General features: G+C 35.6%; 4 protein-coding genes across 5 annotated transcripts; 2 read left to right on the top strand and 2 right to left on the bottom strand.

Annotated features, from left to right (window-relative positions):
* The first annotated feature begins 825 nt into the window (after positions 1 to 825).
* Positions 826 to 3,073, top strand: LOC17892684 (glutamine--tRNA ligase, cytoplasmic). Its single transcript, XM_006299373.2, has one exon. It carries the CDS (start codon positions 859 to 861, stop codon positions 2,935 to 2,937), a length of 2,079 nt encoding a protein of 692 aa, XP_006299435.2. The 5' UTR covers positions 826 to 858; the 3' UTR covers positions 2,938 to 3,073.
* A 3,736-nt stretch (positions 3,074 to 6,809) lies between these two features.
* LOC17892055 (protein RER1B) lies at positions 6,810 to 8,772 on the top strand. Of its 2 annotated transcripts, none has more exons than XM_006298558.2 (4): positions 6,810 to 6,890; positions 7,405 to 7,776; positions 8,116 to 8,296; positions 8,393 to 8,772. In XM_006298558.2, exons 2-4 carry the CDS (start codon positions 7,427 to 7,429, stop codon positions 8,441 to 8,443), a joined length of 582 nt encoding a protein of 193 aa, XP_006298620.1. In that variant the 5' UTR covers positions 6,810 to 6,890; positions 7,405 to 7,426; the 3' UTR covers positions 8,444 to 8,772. The 2 variants fall into 2 exon arrangements, with proteins under 2 accessions (XP_006298620.1, XP_023642024.1); XM_023786256.1 differs by lacking the exon at positions 6,810 to 6,890 and adding an exon at positions 6,958 to 7,102.
* Positions 8,773 to 9,165: 393 nt separating this feature from the next.
* Positions 9,166 to 12,544, bottom strand: LOC17891280 (wall-associated receptor kinase-like 10). The gene is given in 4 exon segments (XM_006296981.2): positions 9,166 to 9,547; positions 9,550 to 10,605; positions 11,316 to 11,435; positions 11,521 to 12,544. Coding segments are annotated over 4 exon segments (2,382 nt in total). The 3' UTR covers positions 9,166 to 9,365.
* A 2,953-nt stretch (positions 12,545 to 15,497) lies between these two features.
* LOC17891843 (3-ketoacyl-CoA synthase 18) lies at positions 15,498 to 16,961 on the bottom strand. The gene has a single exon (XM_006299480.1). The coding sequence runs from the start codon at positions 16,959 to 16,961 to the stop codon at positions 15,498 to 15,500; it is 1,464 nt and encodes a 487-aa protein (XP_006299542.1).
* Positions 16,962 to 18,715: the final 1,754 nt, after the last annotated feature.

Here is an 18,715-nt window from a genome sequence, read left to right as displayed (position 1 = left end):
ATATAATTTTTTAAAATTTTATGATATGATCAGTTATGTATATATACTATGTAGAATTTGATTAGTTGATTATTTCATATGCTAACATATTTTTTATCTTTTTATTTTTCTAAAAAAATGTTATCTTTGTTTTATTATATTTCATTGTATATAAATTATTAATTTCGAAATTATATTAAAATATTAAATTAATATTAAATATGTTTATGTATATTCAAAATAGATATGTTAACATATATTTAATTTTGAATCTAATTGTCCACTTTTTATGGTAAAATATTATTATGATTTCCATAAATATAGATAGTTTTTGTTTTTGTTTTTTTTTTGCTGTCATTAATTCTGTTTGGCAATTGGTTTTAATTTCATGAAATTGTTTTTAAAAATTGGGGGGTGTTTGGCTTCAAGTTGTCTTTATCAATTAATAGTATAGATTTGCTATTCGTTTTTATAGATTAAAAATCATACTTAAAGATTTTTTTTTTGTCATCAAAGATTTTTTTATTTGAATTTATCAAAAAAGATTTTTTTTTATTTGATACATGTCAAAATCTAATTATAATATGTATATGTTTTGTTAATTTTCCTTTTTTATTTAGAAAAGGGAAAAAACGTAGATATAATTTGTAAATTATATGTGACATAATCTTTTTATAATTAGTTTTCTATTATGCTAAAAACAAAAACAAAAGCTAATTTTTTTACACATGTCAAGATTATTGATATATATTTATGAACAATGCACCTATAGATTATTTCATCCCTAAACATCAAACCCTAAAGCGTCTCTCTTCGGCGGTTCTTAAAGCCAACAACCCTCTCGAGCTCTTCCGCAAGGTTACTTTGGACGAACGAACTATGAAGAACACCGTCGAAAACAACAGTAGGATCACCTCCGATACAATTGCCGTCATCCACCAGGCTGGTGAGGAGCCGTGTGGTGTTAGGGTTGACGTCTCCCTAGAAGATATTGAGAAAACAGTCGACCACATCGTTCAAGAAAACTTGAATACCATATTGGCACTGCGTTACCGAACTAATACAGGTGAATATATCGGACATGTCCGCAAATATCTCTCATGGGCAGATCCCAAGACAGTCAAGAGCGTCATAGATGCAAAGTTGTATGAGTTGCTTGGCGAGAGAACTGCTGCTGACAATGTAAAGCCTACCAAAAAGAAGGAGAAGACTGCTGTGGAAGCTGTCCCAAGTCCATCTGAAGAAGAGCTCATTAACCCGTATACTATATTCTCTCAACCAAGCCAAAATTTAATGGTGCACACCAAAGTCTTATTCAGCGACGGCTCGGTCCTTAGGTACCAAAATACAAAGGAGCTACTTGAGAAACATCTCAAAGTGACTGGAGGGAAAGTTTTTACACGCTTCCCACCTGAACCAAATGGCTATTTACATATAGGACATGCTAAAGCTATGTTTGTTGATTTTGGTCTTGCGAAAGACCGAGGAGGCTGTTGTTATCTAAGGTATGATGATACAAACCCGGAGGCCGAGAAGAAAGAGTACATTAACCACATTGAAGATATTGTTAAATGGATGGGTTGGGAGCCTTTCAAGAATACGTATACTAGTGATTATTTCCAAGAACTTTACAATTTTGCTGTGGAGTTGATTCGAACAGGTCATGCCTATGTTGATCATCAGAACGCCGAGGAGATAAAAGAGTATAGAGAGAAGAAAGTAAACAGCCCTTGGAGAGATAGGCCTATCGCGGAATCTTTAAAGCTTTTCGACGAAATGAGACGAGGAATGATCGAGGAAGGTCACGCAACGCTTAGGATGAAACAAGACATGCAGAATGATAACTATAACATGTTTGACCTTATTGCCTACCGTATAAAGTTCACATCTCATCCTCATGCTGGTGAGAAGTGGTGTATTTATCCGACCTATGATTATGCTCACTGCATTGTTGATTCTCTTGAGAATATAACGCATTCGCTATGTACTCTTGAATTCGAAACCCGGCGTGCTTCATATTACTGGCTACTACATTCATTAGGTCTCTACATGCCACACGTGTGGGAATATTCACGGCTTAATGTCACAAACACTGTAATGTCCAAGCGTAAGCTTAACTACATTGTGACAAACAAGTATGTTGATGGTTGGGATGATCCACGCCTTTTGACACTTGCTGGATTGAGGAGGAGAGGTGTAACTCCAACATCGATTAATGCATTTGTAAAAGGACTTGGGATTACAAGAAGTGATGGTAGCATGATACATGTGAGTCGTCTTGAGCATCATATTAGAGAGGAGTTGAATATAACAGCTCCACGCACCATGGTGGTTTTGAATCCTCTTAAGGTGGTTATTACCAATATGGAACCAGGTAAGGTTATCGAGGTTGATGCGAAAAAATGGCCTAATGATCCCTCGGCGTCCTACAAGGTTCCGTTCTCTAGAGTTGTATACATTGAACAGTCTGACTTCAGAAAGAAAGATTCAAAAGATTACTATGGACTTGCTCTTGGTAAATCAGTATGGCTTAGGTACGCTTTTCAAATCAAGTGCACCAACGTTGTCTTTGCGGATGATGGTGAAACTGTTTGTGAGATTCATGCGGAGTATGATCCTGAGAGTAAGACAAAGCTGAAGGGTGTTCTACATTGGGTTCCTGAGTCTTCACCGGGACTAGAGCCCTTGAAGGTTGAAGTACGGTTATTTGAGAAACTCTTTAACTCCGAGAATCCAGCTGAACTCAAAGATGGTTGGCTCACTGACATTAACCAAAACTCGAAAGTGGTTGTTTCTGATGCCTATGCTCTTACAACTATTGAAGATGCTGTGGTCGGGGACACATTCCAGTTTGAAAGGCTTGGTTATTTTGCGGTTGACAAGTCCTCTACACCGGGAAAGCTTGTGTTTAACCGGACGGTGACTCTTAGAGACAGCTACGGGAAACGGGGGAAGTAGGTATGTTGATCCATACGACTCGTTGTGCAACATACGAGGATTAGCTCCTAGAGTGTGTTTTCGAGTGATCGGTGATAAAAAAGCATGCCATGTTTTATTATTTATAATGTTATTTGGTTGTTTTTTTTTTAATTGACTCTGGGATGTTGTTGTGCTATTTTCTTAAGATTATACAATACTCTCTCAATTGTGGTTTTAAAAAAAAACTATGCACCGAAAAAGATACTCAAATTAGGATCGGAATATTTATCGATATGTAATATATATAATTTGTGATAGAAATATAAATAAGTAAATAATTGTACAAGATTATATTTATAAAATTGCATATTCATAGTGTATATGTTTTGACAGACCAATTCGTAAGAGATTGTAAAATTATGCATTTGTAAGAAATACACATTCACAGTTAATATTTTGATGGACAAACTCGTGAAAGATTGTATCTGTATAAAAAAATATGTATTTTTGTAAAAATATACACACTCACAGCAAATACTTTGATGGACCAAACTGTAAAAGATTTTATTTCGTAAAAATATTAATCATAACCCGCTCTATCGTATGATCGTGAGTTTCACAAATTAACTCTTGTACTCTTAAAGTTTTTGATATTCTCATATATATATATTAGATTTGTTAAATTTGAATACCTTTTTAATATGTTGTCGAGAAGTAATTGTTTATAATATTATAGATATCGTAAATCTTTGTAATACAACAAAAACTCAAAGCCCAAAATTATAATCATTTTTTGTAGTCATTGTTTGTAGTGGGAGAATTTCAAAAATACCCATTTCAAATACCTTTTTTCAAACTTAATAAAAAACCATTAAAAATGTTAAAGTTTATCCAAATATGTGTGTAAGTTTATAAATTTAACAAAAATTACCTTTATATGCGTGTAAAATTTTATATGTCTTCGTAAATACCGTATAAATACCTTATAAAATCCTTTTAAAAACATTTTAAAACCTTTTGAAACAATTTAAAAGCTTTTAAAACCTTATAAATTATTTGGATCGAATCTCACAATGGTAGTTATTATACCATATAAAACTTTACAAATTTTCATATTTAAGCAGAAGTATTTTTGAAAACGGATAGATAAAAGAGGAATTTTTGAAAAGAGGTATACCAAAAGAGATATTTCTCAAAAATTCTCTTTGTAGTTTAAGTAAGAAAATACATAATATAGTTTAACAATAAAAATACTGAGTTAAAATTTGATTTAATTAATATTTCAAATAGTTTAGTTTGTGAATAAAATATATATTTTTTTCCACGACAATATTCATTTATTGATAATAGATTGAAAAATACAATGCAAAACCATGAATGTACAAGAAACAATAATAAGACACCAAAAGATTATCGACGATCTCGCTCAATCTTCTCATGTAACCAAGCCGGCCCCCCAAGAGAAAGATACGATGTAAGCCTCCCCTCCCTGGTCACACTCTTCGCTATGTCTCTCGTCACTACATTTTCTTTTGGCGAAGAAACATAAAAAGAGATCACCTCCATAGACTGTAAACAACCTGCGAAGTTGTCAAGAATTGACTGATATTTTGGCCAGGCCACAGGATTCGCAAGAGCTGAAAGAGCAGCATGACAATCAGACCAAACTTCACAAGAGGTGATATGAAGATCTTTTAAACTCTTAAGGCACCAATAAATGCAGCTAAGTTCAGCAGAAATCCTGTTTTGATGTGGTAAGAAAGCATCCCAAGCATGACACATAGCCTCTCCATCATGATTCCGTAATAACCAAGCACCTCCACTGAAACAGAGCTCATTAATCCATGAGCAGTGGACATTACACTTTAAAACACCGACTGCTGGTTCACCATCTTTGCGAGGCGGAAGGACCACGAGGGCCACCATTATGCAGCGAAGAGTTCACTATATGTTGTTGCAAAAACCATTCCTCAGCCGTATTAAAAGTAGAGGCAAGTATGATGTTATGATCATGCACCTGGCCTGCAAAAATAGCTCCATTTCGTGCTTTCCACGTCTCCCAAAGAATCCAAGGAAGCGCATTCCTTTTCTGAACTGGAAGATCAATCTAATCCATTAACCCGAGAACATGATCAAGGTTTTCAGCAATACTGAAGGAGAAACCATGATCCGGTAATGGAAGAGAAAGTGTAGAACAAACTTGACTAGCTAGGGAGCAACCAAAAAGAATAGGAGATATCGTTTCCTCCTCGACTTTACAAGCTTGACATAGCGGATTAACATGACTACCATGTTTACGCATACATTTTGCAACTGCCGAGGCTCCGGACAGAGCCCACCACAAGAACATACGGATTTTGGGTTCCGTATGAAGGTTCCCATACTTCATATAAAATAATATAATAAAATTTGATTTATTCATATAACTTCTTACAGTTTTAAGTTTGGTTAAAAATGTGGTTTCCTTCTAGTTAGATACTCTCTTTGCTCCATAATATAGGATGTTTAAGGAGTTTTTTTTTTCATTTTAGAAGATGTTTTACAAATTTTTAGGTAGTTTTAATGTTGTTTTGGTCTTTTGACTCTTTTTTATGATAGGTTACATTTTATTTTTAGTTAATTATTAAATGATATATATATATATATATATATATATTTTAAAATTCTTAATTTTTGTACTTTTAGCTAAAACTTCTTGTAATTTGGAACATGGGAGTATAATTTGGAAAAGGGGTATTTTTAAAATTCCCCCATTTTATATTGAGTATTGGTTACAAATTAAAGCATAACTAGTGTTTAACCCGCGGTACACCACAGTATAAATTTTATATTTTAAATTTTTTATATATCAATAGAAGTTATAACTATGATGGTTCGTCTGAAATATTACTTTACTGTAAAAATGCTTTTATCATACTCATATAGAACTATATTAGCGTCGACAAAAAAAAAAAAAAATAGAACTATATTAGCTTAAACAGAGTAGTTTCGATTGCATTTGTACAAGTTTGCGAAAGCAGAAGATTTTGTTCTTAACGTTATCAAATATTTTGAATTATTATCTTAGAGGTTACAAAAACGTTTAGAGGTTGAGAATATATGTGAGTATATATAGAATTTGATAATGTTCCTTTTTTATTTATCCTTTACACAAGTTTTTACGCATGTATGAACATTGGTTTTAAGCCGTGGTGTAGGGTGAGAAAATATTTAATCTACAAATACAACAATGTTAAATTTTTACATTTTTCTTCTTTTTAAAAGTAGAAGAATTAATTTATGTGCTTTAAATCATAGAACACATTTAATTTGGTAATTAGGTATTGAAATTACACATTTTATAGTGTCAAATAAGTAATTACGTATTTCATTTTATCATTGTATAACCGACTAATTTTAATTCTAACCCGTTCAACCTATTAATATGCAAGTTCTATATTATTTTCATTTCCCACATTAGAATATTTTTATCAAATGAAAAATATATATTTTAAGTAATATATGAATAATATTCGTTATATCTAGTTTGAAAACCCGTGGTACACCTGCGCGTTTATGTTTTTTTGTTCTTAAGATTTATATATTTAAATTTAAAATTTATAACGTATAGTATCCAAATCCAAATAATTGAATAACATATTCAAATAGTCTTTAATGTTCATTTTAAAATTCATGATCCAATAGTAAATTATTTCCTTCTCAATATCACATAAAAAGCCTTCTTAAAAATTTTAAACTATCAAAATCCGTTACGGACCAAAATAAAGGTTTAATTTCAAATTATTAAATAATTGGGGCGAAAGTAGAAAGTTCATATAAATACAGTGACGCCTTTGAGAATCAATTATTCCAAGATTTATCAATCCGTCCTCTCTTCTTCCTTCGTCGGTTCTTCACTTCTTCTTCACAGAGATCAGTTCTTCACTACTCAATCTTCAAGGATCATCATCTCAGTCTCCTTCTCGCCCGAATTAACCCTAAAACTTGCAGAAGTCAGAGTTTTCTCCTCTTCTCTATTCCTATCTTCTTCGCTTTCGATTTCTTCGGTTGATTTGATCAGTACTCTTCTTGTGTCCTTGGTTCAATTAGTGTTTTCGTATGCTTCGGAGTTGAAATTTCGTTACGGAATCTTACATTGCAATCTAGGGAGAGTTCTGATTTCGAGATCTTAATCTTCCGAGTCTTGACCTTAAGCGTTGTATCGGTACTGTAAAAATTGGTGTTGCTGAGTTGATTCAAGTCTTGTTTTTGGTTTGGATTTAGTCTCGGATCATGAGATTTTTCTTGAGTTTGTTCGATCGTGCAGTGAGCTCATTTTGATTGAAGAGTCCGTACAAGATCACATATTTGAGTATTGTGTATGTTAGTGTGATCTTATTTTATGTGAACTGATGCTTGAATTAGTTGTTGTTAGCTAGATTGCTATTAGATGTTGAGGAACTACTATAACTGTGTAAGTGGTTGAATCATTTGGTTGATATAGGATTATCTTGTTGAGTTTTGCAGATTCTTTTGGATATTAGTGATAATGGAGGGAGTTGGAGGTGACGCTGCCTCAATGGCATCACCTGTACAACAGCGTGTGAACGAGGCGTGGAGGGTGTATCAGTATTACTTAGACAAGACTACGCCTCACGCGGTTAATAGGTGGATCGGGACTCTTGTGATTGTGGGGATATACTGTTTGAGGGTTTTCTATGTTCAAGGGTTCTATATCATTTCTTATGCGTTGGGGATTTATGTCCTGAACCTGCTGATTGGGTTTTTGTCGCCACTGGTTGACCCTGAGCTTGATACATCTGATGGTCCGATGCTACCCACAAAAGGTTCAGATGAGTTCAAGCCATTCATCCGTCGGCTTCCAGAGTTCAAGTTCTGGTAATTTTAGTACGGGATCTGTTTATGTGCTAATATATGCTAAGCTCTAAAGCCTGGTAAAAAGTGTTATACATGCTATTGCCTGTCCTGTTTCACTTTTAGCTTCAAGGAATTTTCCAGTTAATCATTACAGATAAACCATATGTTCTTACATCTAGAGTATGTTTGCATGAGATCAAAATATAGCAGTTCCAATAAGCTTAGGGGAAGTGATGTCATAGCTGTTTTAGTGTATGAAGTCCAGTCTCCAAGTGAATTGTATTCAGAAGCGACATTATCTTGTTTGGTAATTCTTACGTGTTAAAAGTCTGATTCTACTGGTTATTGTATCTGTACCAGGTACTCCATGACTAAGGCATTCTGCATAGCGTTTGTGATGACTTTCTTTTCTTTCTTCGATATCCCTGTGTTTTGGCCAATACTTCTCTGCTACTGGATTGTTCTGTTTGTTCTGACAATGAGGCGCCAAATCGCACACATGATGAAGTACAAATACATCCCCTTCAATCTAGGAAAGCAAGTAAGTTGTGCATCCTCATGAGCTAGTCCAGATTTAAGTTTAGAAATCTTAAATGGGTTTGATGTTGATATTGCGTAATACTCATTCTCATAACAGAAGTATGGAGGGAAGAAAGCTTCTGGCAGCAGCAACTCTCGTGCAGACTGAAGCATATGGAGAAATAGTAGTTTATGGTTAGTGATTGGTCCTTATTTCTCAACTCGTTGAAAAAATCTGAATGGATACTCTTGAAACTGTCTTTTGGCTCCTTAGAGAAATAGTATATAAGATAGATCTCTCTGGTATTGAAAAGCTTGTCACTCAGATTAGTTTTTATGTAGAGGCAAGCATCATCAAAAAGCTTCTGTCAGTTTCACAAACTCGTTTTTGTGTATACTGTCATACTGACAGTGTAATTCTCATAAAATGATGAACGATACCAATGTTTGAAACGTTGGTGGTAGGCGCTAGTCGGACAATCTGAGTTTTTGGTTGAATACATTTTTGACTCAATATATTAATTTTGACACTGGTCCAGTCTTGGTTTGACTAGGTTTAACCCAATCTCAAGCTAACCCAGTTTGATTTAACTGAACTAGATTTAGTTCAGATTACTTCCAAGAATAACACATGGTGGTGAAAGGCTTGTGACGCCATCTTAATAGGATTGTGTTGTTACACTCGTTGTAACTACCATCTAGCTTGTTTGCCTCTTGAATCTGCAGTTCCACTTCCACCAAACGGTTCCGAGCCAGCCCTAGTATCTACTGCGTTTTCTTGATAACTTTAATACTCTTGAGCTTCTCCAAACTCTTAAAAAGCTTATCAACCTTGGCATTCAGCTCATCCAATATGTGTGATTTCGCTATGCTTGTTATGTTGGACGGACCTATGGTAGTCTCGATAGTGGTTGATGTTGATACCAGCTAGATTCTATATAAGAATTTAAGCTTATTCATTAGACCATTTCATTTTTGGAATCGATACTATTCTGTCATAGATAATAAACGCATCAAATATGTTCGATACAATGGATTATACATATATAATAGAAGGCATAAATACGTTCAACACAACAATCACTGAAGTTTCATCTTGTCTGAAGAGGAAACAGTGGTTCAACATCTGAGCACAATGAAGATGATGATGCATCGTTGCATTGATACGTTGGAGCAGTAACAGCTACATTGTTCCACTGGTCTACCTCTATATTAACTTCCATGACATCGTCCTCTCTTTCTTCCTCATTTTCGCTAATATACTCATATGCAGCATATCTCTAGAAGACGAGCGAATATTCTCTAACTCCACGGACACTTCTCTCATGCTTGGTCGCTTTCTCCCCTTCAGATTCAGACATTTCCTTGCAATTTTTGCAGCTGCGGTCACTTGATTCAACTTGCAGCCATCTTTGATCCGTGGGTCGATGATATCAAAGAGTGTATTATGTTTCATTGCATGAATGAAATAAGTTGCCAGTGTCCTGTTTTCTTGAGATCTCAGAAACGAAACTGACTTTTCACCCGTGATGAGCTCCACGAGCACAACCCCAAAGCTATAGACATCACTTTTATCTGTGAATTGGCTAGACTGAAAGTACTCTGGATCCATATATCCCACCGTACCTGAAACTACCGTAGTCAAGTGGGTGTGATCCACCGTTACTGATCTTGATGTTCCAAAATCAGATACTTTGGCTCGATATTTTTCATCCAACATTATGTTTGTAGACTTGACGTCTCTATGATAGATTGGTGACGACGCAGCCGAGTGCAAGTATGAAAGAGCTCCTGCAACATCCACAGCAATGCGGAGACGCACTTCCCAAGTAGTCATCGTGTAATCCTCCAATTCATCATGAAGATGTTCAAAAAGGTTACCATTAGGAATAAACTCGTAGACAAGAACAGGAACATCTGTCTCAAGACAGCACCCTAAAAGTTTCACGATGTTTCTGTGGTTGATCTGCGAAAGAATGACAACCTCATTGATGAACTCTTCCAACTTATCTTCGTCCACGACTTTGGATTTCTTCACAGCTACAATTCTACCATCGACGAGCATTCCTTTGTACACAGTACCTTGACCACCTTGGCCAAGTATTCTATTTACGCTAAAATTTTCGGTAGCTTTTTCTAACTCTCTCGAGCTGAATACTTTCGTCTTCTCGAGGTTACCTTCTGTTGCAGTCAATTGTTGCTGCAACAGTAGACCCCCATTACGCTTGAAGAACTTCTTCTTCTGCTTTAACCTCTTCTGCTTTCTAATAAAGTTGTATAACCAGTATATTCCAACAATAAAAGCTAATGAGCCAAAACTCGAACCAATCCCTGCAAATCGACCAAAAAAAGAAAAGGTTGAAAACTAACTTTTCTTATATTGTTTGGTAGGGCCTGGGAAAAATGCATGAACCCGAGAAACCGACCCAAACCCGACACGTAAAACTTGACCCGAATCTGAGTCCAAATTTTCAAACAAACAGGTTCTAAACTTCAAAACTCAATATATGGTCAAAACTCAAAAGGTAAAAACATTAAAGGGTATGTGTGTATAAAAAAATCTTTGTCAAATGGCACAAGAGATTCTACGAACAAGTATCAGAACAAATCCCAAAATATAAATACATATATTTATATATATAGTAATAATACATCAGTTCATTAGTTGTATTATACTTGTAATAACTAAAGTGCCTAAACTATTCAGTTTTTTGGGATATTTTAGATATTTTGGGGTTTTCAGCTACTTTTGCGTAAATATGGATATAAAATATTCGAGACTTTTAGATATTTTATGTATAGTTGGATAGATTCGGATACAAATCTGTAAATTTTTTGGTACTTCAGATAAACCTGACTTCGAATCCAAAATACTCGATCCAAACCCAAAATTTTAAAATATTCGAGCGTGTACTTAATTTCTAAATCCTAAATATTCGAACCCCAAAAAAACTCGAAACAAACCCGACCCAATTACCCAAACGCCCAGGTCATGCTAACTAGATGCAAGTAAATTTGAGATAGAAATTTGCACGATTTACCTGTAGCAATTGGCCGATGTTTTTTGTATACACACCTATAGTGTCCAGGCAAATTGACACACGTTCCACCCCTACATTTTTTGTAATTTCCATATTCGTCTTCTAGACATTCATTAATATCTGATTTCAAAATGTAAAGAAATTGGAGTCAGAAGATAATCCTGAGCCTTTTTGATTAAGAAATGAAATAAACGCAATTTCTTACCTTTGCATCCGCCTCCACCCGGAAGGTATGGGTTGCCTTTGTACTTTTCATTGCATGAGCATCTTGCATAACTTAGATAAGCATTGTAGGAAGCATTGTAGTCGCAAACACAATCTATTGAGTAAGTACTTTCAAGTGAGCGTTCCGTTAAATTTCCATATACTTCAAAACTTTCGCATCCCAAGGAGTCTACATACGAACGATTGGACGTCTTGATGAACCATCCTAGCTCAATTCTCGCTGTTCCATCAGCATGAAGTTTTTTCGGATCAGATCCATCTGACAAAGAGTATGCCTCGTCCGTTAAGAAGGCGACTTTGCACCCTTCCGTTGTCGTAGTGGTGCTTTCAATTCCCACACCCACAGTTTGTTGTTCATATAGAGCAGGGATGTCTGCTTGGCAGCATAGATACCCATTGCAGTTTGTTTCATTGGTAATGCTTTCGGCATTACAATTGGGGGTTCCATATATACTACATCTGCTGAGTGCCGCAAGATAATCTTTTGAGGCTGTACGGTTGGCTGGGACGCAGCTAGACGTGCATCCCACAATGTTCGACTCGATATTCGTCAACGATGCCTTGTTGTTGCAACCAGATGCTATCAATTTATTATTGGAGCTAACGTAAAAAGGTGTCCCCGTCAAATTTAAAGGTGTTTCAAGCTCATCTCCGCGGCTTGAGCACCCCTTTGAAGTTACTCGGGTTTTTATGCGAACTGACCCTTGTGCAATGGTATACCTCGTGTATAATGTTGGTGGAAGAAAGATTTCCACAACTTCCTTGCCAATTACGGAAAGAAAAGGAACACTCTTCCCTGGAATAGAGGAAGAATTAACACACTCAATCTCGTAGAATTTCTCAAGATAGCAACCCTTTCCGATTCCAAATGGGTAAGGGATGTTCGTTCCTCCACATTCCCTAACGCAAGTGATGGAAACGGTGAGATCTGCAGAATCAAGGATCAATAAAAGTTGTAGAGAGAGGAGAACCAAAAGAGAACAACAACTACTATTAGAGCTCATGTTTATGTGTAATTTTCTTTGGTAAATGCAAATGGCCTTTGTAAGGTATTTGTAAGGAAACGTTGCGTTTACTTAGAAACATCAACAGGTCTCGCCTTTGAAGTTTCTTCTGTTCGTTATCCTTATCTCTTTCTCGATCAAATAACGTATAAAAATCTATCGATCTTTGAATTTTCTTGAGAAACATATGTCGCATCTTTGAATTTTCTCTTATGAGAAGGGTCTAGCTGCTATCGTCAAACCAACCCCAGTAATAAACTGTTTTTAATGTGAGAATGTTTTTGGACAGGTAACAAACTAATTGTATCTTTTTTTCTCTCGTGCTTTTCTTTCAACTCTACCCATTGGCTTCTTCGTTCTTTGTTAACTTTTTGTTCCATATTTTTCTGTGTACTGTACAACAAAAATCAACTAATGGGCTGTTCAACAAAACATATTTAAACATGAAAAAGCCTTTGTAAAGGTATTTTGTAATGGAAAAGTTTCTTTCATTTGGAGACAGCAAGTTGTTCCAATCATTGAATTTTTCTTTTAATTGGAAAAATACAACAGCTAGCCATCGTTGAATTTTCTAGGTAAGGGGAGACTTGCGTTTACTTGGATAACCACTTTTAATTTCTCAATAATACTCAATCTAGATAACTTTTAGTGAAGAAATGGACGGTCTTATTATCTTGCCAAAGAAGGCAAGAAGGCGTGGATAGTTGTTCTCCCTCACAAGTATATCTGACTTTTTCGTGGTTTTCCTTAGAAAGTGTTTGTTTCCGATCAACTTGTAAGCTGATGTTTTACGGTGACAAAAAAAAGAAGGGAAAACTACCTATTTCTCTATTATGATTATCGCATTGTATCATATAGACCCCGAACTTTGACCACGTCTCAAACATCCTCGAAAATATTGTTTCTTGATCTTTATATCCTTAAATCGAAAAATTGTATTCCTTAAGTCTTCCTGAGTTTTTTAGTTGACTTACTTTTAATATATTATATATTAATTTTGACATTGTTCAAGTTTTGGTTTGACTTGATTTAACTCAATTTCAAGTTAAACCAGTTTTATTTAATTCAAATAACTTTACAGTAGTTCTCAGTTTACTTCCAAAAATAAACATGCTTGTGTTGAAAGGCTTGTGACGCCATCTTAATAGGATTGTGTTGTTACACTCGTTGTAACTACCACCTAGCTTGTTTGCCTCTTGAATCTGCAGTTCCACCAAACGGTTCCGAGCCAGCCCTAGTATCTACTGCGTTTTCTTGATAACTTTAATACTCTTGAGCTTCTCCAAACTCTTAAAAATCCTATCAACCTTGGCATTCAGTTCATCCATCATGTGTGATTTCGCTATGCTTGTTATGTTGGATGGACCTATGGTAGTCTCGATAGGGGTTGATGTTGATACCAGCTAGATTCTCTATGAAAATTTAAGCTTATTCGTTCTAGAGTCTTGGTCATGCAGCCACCAGTAATGGTTGTGCCTAGAGTTTTCTTGAACCTTGGCCCAACACCTGAAGCCGTTTTATAGGTAAAATTGTATACCATAGTTACCATTTCCACAATGTCCTAATATAAGTTCTCAATGGTGACAACAATCACTGAACATAAGACCATTAGACATTCAGTTTTGAAAGTCGATATCATTCTGTCATAGATAATAAACGCATCAAATATGTTCGATACAATGGATTATACATATGTAATAGAAGGCATAAATACGTTCAACACAACAAATCACTGAAGTTTCATCTTGTCTGAAGAGGAAACAGTGGTTCAAACAGCTACATTGGTTCAACATCTGAGCACAATGAAGATGATGATGCATCGTTGCATTGATACGTTGGAGCAGTAACAGCTACATTGTTCCACTGGTCTACCTCTATATTATAACTTCCATGACATCTTCCTCTCTTTCTTCCTCATTTTCGCTAACATGCTCATATTAAGTGTAACATTTATTATCTATATTAGTAAATATTAAATGTACTATGAATTAAGAGAAAGAATGTTTTTTTGGATAAAACAAATACAAAGCAAATTTAAGGGATTAGTGAATAATGAGTGTACATTATTAAGTCTGATAATATTTTCAATTTTGACTTTTCCTTTTCAAAATGAAACAGTTCTAGTATGCCATTGCCAACATGAGAGTTTTTTTTTTAAGTGTTCTTAAGCCAAATGCCAATGCTTGAGAGTTTAAAAAAAAAAACGGTTAATAAGATGATTAAGAGTTCTTTTATATAAAATAACATTTAGTGGATTTTTGTTTAAGAGATTCCGCAAGGTAGGCCTGGGCAAAATACCCAAACCCGCAAACATGATCCGAACCCGATCCGAAAAATCCGATTCGAACTCGAACCCGAAACTTAAAAATACCCGAACGGGTTCTATGTCTCTAAACCCGAAAATCCGAATCCAAACCCGAACCGAACCGAAACCCAAACGGATATCCGAATGCATCCATGATATAAATATATAATAATAATTTATTAATATTATATATATTTTTGTAATAATCTAATGTCAAAATTATCCAATTTTTGTATATTTTGATTGTTTTAAAGTTATAACTCTTTTTAAAATAAATTTAAGTAAAAAATTATATAGGTTTTGAAATTTTTTAGTAGTTTGGACATATTTGGATACTCAAATTTTGAATTTTGAGAATTTCGGGTAATCCGAACCCAAACCCAAAAATTCCGATTCGAACCTTAAATCTAGAAATACCCGAACGGGTTCTATATCTCTAAACCCGAAACCCGAAATACCTGACTCGAACCCGAACGCCTCACATCAAGTTTGCGAACATCATCTTATAACACCAATTAATGCAGTCTTTTATTAATATATAATGAACAAAAGAGACCATAATTACACGATTAAATCATAAAGAAAGATAAATAAGTAGAGGGCCAACCATACATCGTGGAGATCAACCTTATAAACTTTTGACATTTATCAAAAATCAAGCTTAATCGGGTACTTAGCAACACAATGCTCCCAAGGACTATTAACAGAAGGCTTGACATTGCGTAGAGCCACCCAAACCGCACTGTTACACTTAAACCCTGACCCTAAAGCAATCTGCCAAGCTTTGTTTCCTTTCTTCATCCTACCTTTGGCTTCTGTATAAGCTAACTCATACCAAATAGAGCTCGAAGAAGTATTACCAAACCTATGCAAAGTTGATCTGGATGGCTCCACGTCTATTGGCAATAGCCCCAAGTTCTTCTCAAGTTCATCGATCAAAGCTCTCCCACCCGCATGGATACAAAAATGATCAATGGCTCGCTTGAAGTCAGGGACATAATGCTTAATCTTGTCGTTAAAACATTTCTTGCGGATATATGTTATGAAAAAGAGAACCTTTCCGCTTAATGGAAGAACCAATGGACCTAAAGTAGCAATGTTTTTGGTAATGGTTCTTGAAGCCACTGATGTTATATCTTTGGTCAGGGAGACTCCGGTTTTGCCCGAGTCATCATCTTCTTGCTGAACACATCTAAAAGATTTGTCATCAGCTCCAGTATGTGTCCTGACCGTGTGAAGTAGCTTGTACTTGGCACGTCTTTGGTCTCCTGACTTGTTAGAGAGCAAGATCGCGGCTCCACCAACACGGAACAAACAGTTGGCGACAAGCATAGATCTATTATCACCAATGTATAGGTTGCGGGTGAGATTCTCTGTGCTCACCACAAGAGCATAAGTGTTCTTATGTACTTGCAACAAGTCCTTGGCAAGATCGATAGCTATGACACCCGCGCTACAACCCATACCGCCAAGATTAAAGCTTTTGATATTGCTCCTAAGCTTGTACTTGTTCACTACCATCGCTGAGAGTGAAGGAGTAGGGTTAAACATGCTTGAGTTCACGATGATTATACCGATATCGCGTGTGTTAACTTTGGTGTTGGCTAGGAGATTGTCAATGGCGTCGAAAATAACTTGTTCTGTTTCCATACGTGCAGCCTCCATGGTCTGAATAGGTGGGACATTTAAAAGTGCTTCTGGTACGTAAGTCTCTTCCCCGAGACCCGAACGTTGAAGTACCCTAAAAAAGAAGTCCACCGAAGAGTCTTCAGGCAGAATCTTAGAAGAGTAGTCCAGTTCCCGATTCTTGTTGATACATTCTACGATCTTTTGGACAGTGACCTTTTGAGATGGAGGCGGGAGATGGCAGGAGTAGTCAACTAGGTAAACTGGTCTAGGTCGGGTCATAAAGTGTATGACTGACCCAAGAGTGACAACCGCAAAGAGAATGGTTAGGGCTACAATGTTGTGTTGGAGATGGAACCAAAGATTTTGGACATCTTCTTGGTTGAGGTTTGATGCTTTAGTGGCTACAAGTGCTATTAGCGGGAGCAAGCAAATCTTGAAAAAGTGGGAAATGAGGTAATAGTAAACAAGCTTTACGTTAGCCATTGATACAAGGTATTGAGAGAAACGAAAAAGAAAACGAGACGCTCTCTTTATATTATACCTCTTATTCTGCTTTCTGCTTATTCTTCCACATACATGCACATATTTATAGAAACGTCTAAGTTCTAACATATCCTCATGCACACAACACTAGTAAACTATTACATTTTCTACGTATATAATATATATTATCGAGTGTAACTTGCCATCTTGGTATTGCATTTACTATTACGTACAGAAACGTAATCAAGGATGCACATATATAATATTCATTTTGCTTCAAGAGATTTGCACACATGACTTCTAGAAAAATTATAAAATTTATCAATATATTATATTTTTTTCTAAGCCAGTACGATAATCACATGGTTTTGTTCTTGTACAACGTTACAATAGTATTAATAAGAGTAAAAAAAAAAAAAAAAAGAAGAAACATAACTATGTTGAGAGATTTATTACACCACATCATATCGCACATGTTCTTAACGCTGTTCTGTCTTGCATGCAAAGTTCCCCAGTAACACTCTAACTTCATAAACCTATTTGTTATCTTATTTGTCAAGAAATTTTGGGTTTACTACTTACTTACGCCAAGTTGTGTCTTCGATATTCTATTTATTTATTTTCTAAAATGTAAATGTTCATTTTCTTTGTCTGTTAATAAATTTTGGTTTAGGCTAAACAAATTAATTTGGTTTGTCGTATTCCTGAAGTTGTGTCCTCATATCACTCAACTTCTCTCATTCGCTATCGATAACAATATCAAATGACTGATCAAATGGTTATAAGTAGTACAATTGTACGAGGATGGACATTTTAACCGGACGCAAACCTATTAAATCTATGCACAAACCATTTGGTTAAAAGAAATTTTAACACAGTTAATCAAACCAATAATCTAATATGTGTTTATTGTAACTATTAACTAGCTCTATAATAATAGTTACTGCAATACGGAAGCTTTAGCTGTTCATGCAGCCCTCGAGTATGCAAGGAGTCTTAGAATTTTTAGCATACAAATTTAGTCGGATTGTAGTGATTTGGTCAAGGCGATAAACACTAAATCTAACATCTCAGAACTCCATGGAGTGCTTGCTGATATCTTTATTAGTATCCTTTTTTTTTTAAATTAACAGAAGGTTCTGACCTTAGGCCCGTAATCTTTCTAGGGTCTGGGGAAAACCGAGTAAAAACCCATAGCCAAATGGAAATATCTTGTGATTTCGCGCTTGAGGGGAATCGATCCCTGGCCCCAACGCTTTTTTCAAGCTTTTGCATTGAGTTTATTCCATGAGCAGCAAATTACAGTGTGAAGCTGACTTTCTTGCAAAACAATCTCCAGCTTTGTATGAAAATTCTTTAGCTTAACTCAATGGAAGTTTTCGGTTGCCCCAACAAAAGAAAAACTAGATCAATAATAACTACACCACTAATAAACAACTCACACGTACGTAACACACAAGACTACAAAAAATAAACCAGGTGGTCTTGGTCTAGTGGTTTACACTTGAGCGAGGAGTTGCCATGTTGGTCTAAATTAGGGATCGATTCCTTTCAACAGCGAAATTACTAGATATTTCCGTTTGGCCAGAGGCTTTCACCCGGTCTGCTCTGGACCCTAAGAGAATTACGGCCTAAGGCCCGAACCTCCTGGTAATCAAAAAATAAAGAAAAAACACAAAAAATGGCTCTATTGGCTAGCTGTATGCTGAACCTACAAGAAACTTTGCATTATTATATCTACAAGAAATTGTAAT

The sequence above is a fragment of the Capsella rubella genome, unplaced genomic scaffold, assembly GCF_000375325.1.
Source record: "Capsella rubella cultivar Monte Gargano unplaced genomic scaffold, Caprub1_0 scaffold_3, whole genome shotgun sequence".
NCBI lineage: Eukaryota > Viridiplantae > Streptophyta > Magnoliopsida > Brassicales > Brassicaceae > Capsella > Capsella rubella.
The sequence above is the reverse complement of the archived record's forward strand: the minus strand, read 5'-3'. Positions and strand labels throughout refer to the sequence as shown.

Excerpts from the sequence above, each read along its gene's own strand:
- LOC17892055 (XM_006298558.2), top strand. The coding sequence starts at position 7,427 with ATGGAGGGAGTTGGAGGTGACGCTGCCTCAATGGCATCACCTGTACAA. Across the intron at positions 7,777-8,115 it reads CTTCCAGAGTTCAAGTTCTG|GTACTCCATGACTAAGGCAT; the intron begins GTAATTTTAGTA and ends TATCTGTACCAG. Across the intron at positions 8,297-8,392 it reads CCTTCAATCTAGGAAAGCAA|AAGTATGGAGGGAAGAAAGC; the intron begins GTAAGTTGTGCA and ends TTCTCATAACAG.
- LOC17891843 (XM_006299480.1), bottom strand. The coding sequence starts at position 16,961 with ATGGCTAACGTAAAGCTTGTTTACTATTACCTCATTTCCCACTTTTTC.
- LOC17892684 (XM_006299373.2), top strand. The coding sequence starts at position 859 with ATGAAGAACACCGTCGAAAACAACAGTAGGATCACCTCCGATACAATT.